At 45.4% G+C, this 6,485-nt stretch overlaps 1 protein-coding gene across 3 annotated transcripts in view; it reads right to left on the bottom strand.

Moving 5' to 3' along the window:
- Positions 1-2,990: 2,990 nt before the first annotated feature.
- Positions 2,991-6,485, bottom strand: part of LOC119652610 (homeotic protein proboscipedia) — a 161,229-nt gene continuing 157,734 nt past the window's right edge. For all 3 annotated transcript variants that reach the window (XM_038056845.1, XM_038056847.1, XM_038056846.1), the window contains exon 8: positions 2,991-4,747. In XM_038056845.1, the coding sequence (XP_037912773.1) occupies positions 3,743-4,747 (1,005 nt within the window). In that variant the 3' untranslated portion in view covers positions 2,991-3,742. The remainder of the gene's footprint in view (positions 4,748-6,485) is intronic.

Genomic DNA, 6,485 nt, shown 5'->3' with positions numbered 1-6,485 from the left:
CGTACTACTGGGATCGTCTCTAGTTGCTATAGGAATTGCCATCATATTTCGAAATCTCCCAACGATACCAGAGCCCCAGCAAGAAAGATGACGGAATAGCGCCTGATAAGTTTCAACAAGAGAGTAGGGCACGTGATTTGTGTGCCTGTTAGTCGTCCCATCACAATTCTATAAGTGCTCCTCCACAGGTTCACGTTCACCTCCGAACAGGCGTTCATGTCGTTTCAACGTGCCACTTTTTGAAGCCGCATATTTCGACACGAGCGCGTTTCGTCTCTCTCGCTACTTCGGCACCTCATAAGAGTTTTCATTCATTATTTTTTTTTCAAATTTTTAAATTTTATTCTCAATCGTGCCAGTACCATTTTCTTGCGTCTAATTTCTCTGGACTTTTATATACTTGGTACTGCATTGAAGTAGAGACCAGGCCCAGCATAGATTTGTCTATTGTGAACCTTGAATTTGGTGAGACTTCGAAAATGTAAGCTTCGGCCGTGACCAGATTGCTCCCAGTCACGACTGGATTCAAACTCCATAACACCTTACCACTTGAAGAGTTAATATCCTAAGATTCCGTTTGGACACTCTTAATGTTTTTTTTATTTGTTCACGGAGATGGTAAATTTTAGGAAGACCGGCCCAACTCCGTCGCGCAAACGCCGGAGCTACAGCGGGCGCATGTGGGATGCACACCCACTAAACAAAGCACCTCCGGTCTCTCCAGCCCTGCGGAGCCACCATTTAGGTATTACTTCTATTACTTCGTGGGGTAGATTTGCCATTATTAACTCGTCCTACTCTTCCTTTCGGCTTTCCTCCTTCAGCAGCTCCTCCTGTATTTACACGATTGTGGACCCAACCGTAAGTCAGTTCTCTTCGGACCTCAGCATCTCAATAACTAAGTTCTCCGGGCACGTTCCTGCCCAACACTTGGTTTAAGTTCCTCGTCTCCATTGCAAATCTTGGCCAGTGAAACATCACATGCTCTGGATCCTCCGGGATGCCACCGCATCTAGGAAAATTCGGAGAATCATCCAACCTAAAGCGGTGCAGATACTACTTGTAGCAACCACCGTGTTCCGTGAAGAACTGGGTAATGTGGTAGTTGATCTCCCCATGTTTCCCCTCAAGCCACATTCTAATATTGAGAATAAGCCTTGCGTCCCTTCGTAGACTCGTCCTATCGGCGTTGCCAGAAATCATGCGACTCTGACCTTGCCCCATTTCTATGCTTTGTGTGCCCTTCCATACGTCTTGCATGGTACAGCACACTCATTTCGCCAGAATGTCGACAGGAATCATGCCTGCCACCACAAATACTGCCTTATCTGATGTGGTTCTAAAAGCAGTGTAAACCCTCAAAGCCATCAGCCGGTAAACCGCGTTCACTTGCTTCCGTCTCTGAGAGTTTGCAAACGCCTCTGCCCACACAGATGACGAGTAAAGCAGGATGGATCGCACCACACTCCAGCTAGAAGCAACCTCCGGCAATGTTTCGGCCCACCAATATTCGGCCACATTTTTACAAGTGCCCCGGTAGCACTGGATGCCTTTTGGCAAGTGTCCCCTACAGCCCAATTTGGTATCAGTTATCACCTCCATTTAATTTTATAGCCGGCTTTGATACAACTGTATGTCCACCGACTTGCACTTTCAGTGTCATTTCTCCTGCGGTTGGTTATTAAGACCGCTTCCGTTTTGGCATTTGCCAAGGTCAGCCCAGCTCTTTCTAGTCAGGAATTCATTTCCCTTACGGTTTCCGTAGCGTAGACCTCAACATCTGGGTATTTTGCTGTAACACAGAGCTAGATCATCAGCAAAGCCGACAATCGTAATCCTCTCTGCGACGGGAAGAGCAAGCACCCCATTATACATGATATTTCACAATAGGAGACCAAGTACCGATCCCTGTGGTACCCCGGCTGTAACAATGTACTCTTTGGGGCCCTCATCCTCCTCTTAACAGAGAATCCTCTCTGAGAGGTAGTTTTCCACCAAACTCGCTAAATACCTGGGGACACTGAAGTCAGCCAACGCCCTTTAAACCTGTTCCAATTGGGCGAGTTGCCAGTTTTGCTACCATGCTAATTGCGTACACTGTAGAATGGACACGTCGGAAACCAAACTGGCGTTCCGACAAACCATTGCTGACTTCGACGATAGGTAGGAATCTGTTGTAGATAATTCTCTCCATCATCTTCCCAATTGTATTCAGCAGGCAGACAGGACAATACGATGTTGGGTTTCCAGATGGCTGCCAGGTTTCGGAAGCAACACCAACTTTTGCTTTTTCTACTGAACAGGAAATATTCCTTTTTTAGGCACGCCTCGAAGGTGTTAACGAAAATGTCGGACCTTCACTGCGAATTTCAAAAATCGGTTTGGGATGCCAACCAAAACTGGGACCTTATTATCACCCATCCTACCACATATTTCCCGCAGCTACTCTACAATTATTGGAGGCATTATGCCTCCATTTAGCTAGACAACCGTTTGCCTTCCCTTATTTTCGTGGTGGGGGAACAGAGTTGTAACAATTTGTTCCAGGAGGCACGGACAGGTCACCTGGGGTGATTTCCGCAGCCTTTTGATTATCCTGCGGGCCTCGCCCCAAGGGTTTATGTCAGCATGGTCGCACAGCGGTTTGTAGCAGTTCTTTTTGCTCCTCCGAATGGCTTCTTTTATTCGGCCACGCAGTTGCCTCTGTTCCTCCCCTTGACAATCGCCACCGGGTTTTCTACTGAGCCTCCTTGCTCGGAAACATGAGATGCGCAAAGTAGTCGAGTTGTCTACTAGGGAGCAATCACTTAATGTAGTAACATACTAATACGGGCAACCCCACAACGGTAAAATTATGCCCGAGGGGAGCTTCAGACAGTTACCTTTGTCAGCCATGATCGACATTAAACACAAGTTAGTAAACATGTGATATGCATTTTCCCGAAATAAAAGAGAAATCGTAAAGCGCAAGTTTCATTAGCTTAGAAGTTTTTATTAAAGTATTTACAATATTCCAAGTAATTCTTGTGATTAAACATTATCGTCATAATTAATTCCTATTTCATACGTCCTACACGAACCTCCTACTTTCATCAAATGTTTCCGTATTTCTAGTTCTTAAGTCTACTACGTCCTAGCAAATACTTTAGCTGTTAATTGCTCTTAAGTAATTAATTTTTTACATTTCGCTTACACTTAATAAGACAGTGATCCCACCGAGGGCTTAAGGAATATCTTTTTTGCTTTACAGTGAAATCTTCTCATATCAACCTGCTCTTTACTATGGCAAAGTATTCAAGGCTCCATTCTTGCTGCGAAATTTCATGTGCTAAAAACTAAGAAAACGGAAGTCGAAATACCAAAAGGGGCTGGAAACCATAATGCACTTTCTATTGCAATTTAGTTTTAATTTGAGAATATCTTTCCGGTTAGCGTAGATAGATACCAGCCTACAGAAGCTTTTATAATTTGATCAACAAAGATTGAATGGACCTGATAGATGGGACAATGAGAGCACATTATTTAGTACTTTTAAATATGTAAGCTGGATTTTCCAACAAAAAAACAAACAAAAGAATCGCTGAAAAGTGCGCGCACCTACATACAAGTCGATATTTGTAACATTTACAGGACGTCTATTCGGTAGAGGGAATTATTACTATTACTGTATTACAATATCGTATCAATTACTCCAACACGTGCTTCAACAACAGGACACAATGCGTCACCCTTAAAACTGTAACTAACTCAACTGATAATACTCAGGTGCAAAGTCATTCGCTAAATTACTCAAAAAGTTGAAATCCGACGAACTGTTCGAATTCTCCATTCCATTCATGTTTCCGTTCGGGTTCAAGCTTCCACTGTAGTTTTGACCAGCACCAGCCCCATTAACGAATCCGGGATTGTGTATTTGCTGTTGATGCACACCCGGATGTGGGCCGTGAACCGGAATCTGGTTTGCGTGCTGGCTATCATAGTATGGATTGAAGTACGACTCACAACTGTCCACAGGCACGTTCGCAGATGGCGCCATGTACGAATCGGTATATTCCGGACCACCACCAGCGTTCGGTCCCGGCGCAGCCTGGTGGTAACTCAACCCATCGTAGTAGCTGGTTTGCGACTTTGGGTCGTAGTAACTTCCGGTCGATGAGCCCGTGGAGGAGTTAATGTGACCCGGTTCATACTCGTTGTGGTAGAATTGGTTCGGGTACTGAATAGGTCCACAACTGGACTCCTGCATGTGATTATAGTACGTAGCGGAATTCTGGTGGTAGCCTTGGTGCGATTTCATATGGAAATCGTGTGATTTTGAATTGAAGTCTGGCCTCATGTGACTCTGGTGCGGGAAATCCGGCTTTTGCGGAATAAATTCGTTCGCCACATGGGGCTGCGGGGGTGGAATAATTTTCTGTTGGTGCGAGCCAAATTCCCCGTCGTACTTGCTGCCGTAGAAGTCCTGTTGTTGCTTTTGCTGCTGGTAATAGCTGGGAAAATATCCTTCTTGGACACTATTTGCCGCTGATTGAAAACGATTTTTCGTCATATTATGCGAGTTAGATTTAATCGGTGGTTGTGACGGTTGCAACGGCACTGGAAACTGAGCAGGGTGGGGATTTGCACCTAATGCGCCAGGCGCTGCTGTGGGAATGACGTGCGAAGGCTCTGAGTCGCGTCTGTAGATCTCGTAGTTGTTGAAAACTGGCTGTTTCGATGAAGTTGACACGGCTTCTTTCTTAATCACCTGGAATAGAAGACGAAGGATGTATAAATACTTTTTGTTATTCTAAAGGACAATAAATCGTAAATTAAAATATTCTGTAACTGTCCTACAGCTGTGGCTGTTAGGCTTTTGCAAGATTGTACGACTTTTTAAATGTTCACAGCGTCTGATGAGTTCCCTATGACCTGAACGAAGCCGCACGTCGTCTCCTTTTAAAGAATGAGGTCTAGTCCAAAACAGAGGGTTCCGTGGACCACAAATAGTGAGAGTAAGCCCCCTTTCAATTAGCATATCTCTCTAAGAGGCCGCTTCGTACTCAATGGGACGCTGAAGAGTCGGAGGAGGATAGAAATCACGCTGGGGTGCCACAGGGACATACCCTAGCGCCAGATCTCTGTCACGCTTCTTACAATAGTCTGTAAAGACTCGAATCCCTGAAGTGTCACGTCTGGCCTATTATGGTCATGATGTTGCGACAGTTGTTGCCGGACATATTGTTGCACAGAACCAAAGCAGATTGGACATACTCATACGACGGGTAAACGGATGGATAGTCATGGTCTCATGGTCTTGCACTGAAAAAAAATATTCGTTTTGACTAAAAGTATGATTTCCACCCTGCCTCTAGTGTCGATCGGCAACAAGATTATAGGCTTTTTTCGGGCAAATCATAACAGTAACGGACAAGGCTGCAACAACAGTTTCGGCCTTCATTTGACTAATGGTAAGCCTACCTTTAGCAGGAGACATCTTTTTATAAGAGCGACCCAGTCTATTCTCCTCTAAGGCCCAAAGAGCTGCTATTCAGGCAGAGCATGCAGAGAACCCTTAGATCACCTTGCCACCGCATCGGACGAACGACTCAAGGAGTGGTAGATAGGATTCATCGGATGGATCCTATCTGGATCTACGCACATTTTTTAAACTTTCCTCGGGTCTGATGGACTGCTCCGCCGCTAACGAGTTCACCTGCCGTCCTGCATCTAATAACACACGTAGCGCAGACATTTTCAACGTGCCCTTCGCAGAGCTCGAAGTCTACTTTCATTCCCCGATTCCTAGGCTTTGCCGAAATTACAACGCACAACAGCTTGGTCCTTTTAAGTTCTCTACTTTAAGTAGTTTTAAACGTAAGATAAGATTTTTGCTTTCTCCTCCTCCTGAGGACAATAATTAATTGGAGTTTAATCTGTTTGTTGTCCGTTAAATAAAATAAACAAATAAAAAAATAAGAGTACGTTCTGAGGGATCAAGAGGTTATTGGGGGAGAAGGCTCTTGCTTCTAGCCTAGAACCCTTGTGCTCTTCAGAAATCCGGGATCTTGACTGCCTCTTAGAAAAGGTCGAAGTGGAGGAGGCGATAAAGCGTGCATGTCCAGAGGTAAGCAATGCCCGGGTAGGTATCACCTTTGTAAATGCTCGAGGTCAAAAACTCGCCACGGTGGAAGTGCGGGCTCAGGACGGTGTTCAATTTTTAAGGCGGTACGGAAAAGGGCTAAGGGGCGAATGGTACGAACCGCATTTTACAAACTAACATGCACCGGAGCGCATTCGCTCACCAGTTGCTAACACAGTTTGCTGCGGAGGTAAATGCTGATCCAGTGCTAATCAGTGAACAATAGCCAGGGAATGGGTTTGCCTGGATTCGGTGTTTAGCGTTTACCGGACGCCGAATGGGGCAATGAAGGACTTTCGGTATCGGCTTGATGATCAGGAGGACGCCGTTTCGGGCACGGAAGGACGAATTCTGGTAGGCGGTG

The sequence above is a fragment of the Hermetia illucens genome, chromosome 3 (genome assembly GCF_905115235.1).
Source record: "Hermetia illucens chromosome 3, iHerIll2.2.curated.20191125, whole genome shotgun sequence".
In the NCBI taxonomy this organism is placed as follows: domain Eukaryota; kingdom Metazoa; phylum Arthropoda; class Insecta; order Diptera; family Stratiomyidae; genus Hermetia; species Hermetia illucens.
This window is presented reverse-complemented; position numbering and strand designations above follow the sequence as displayed.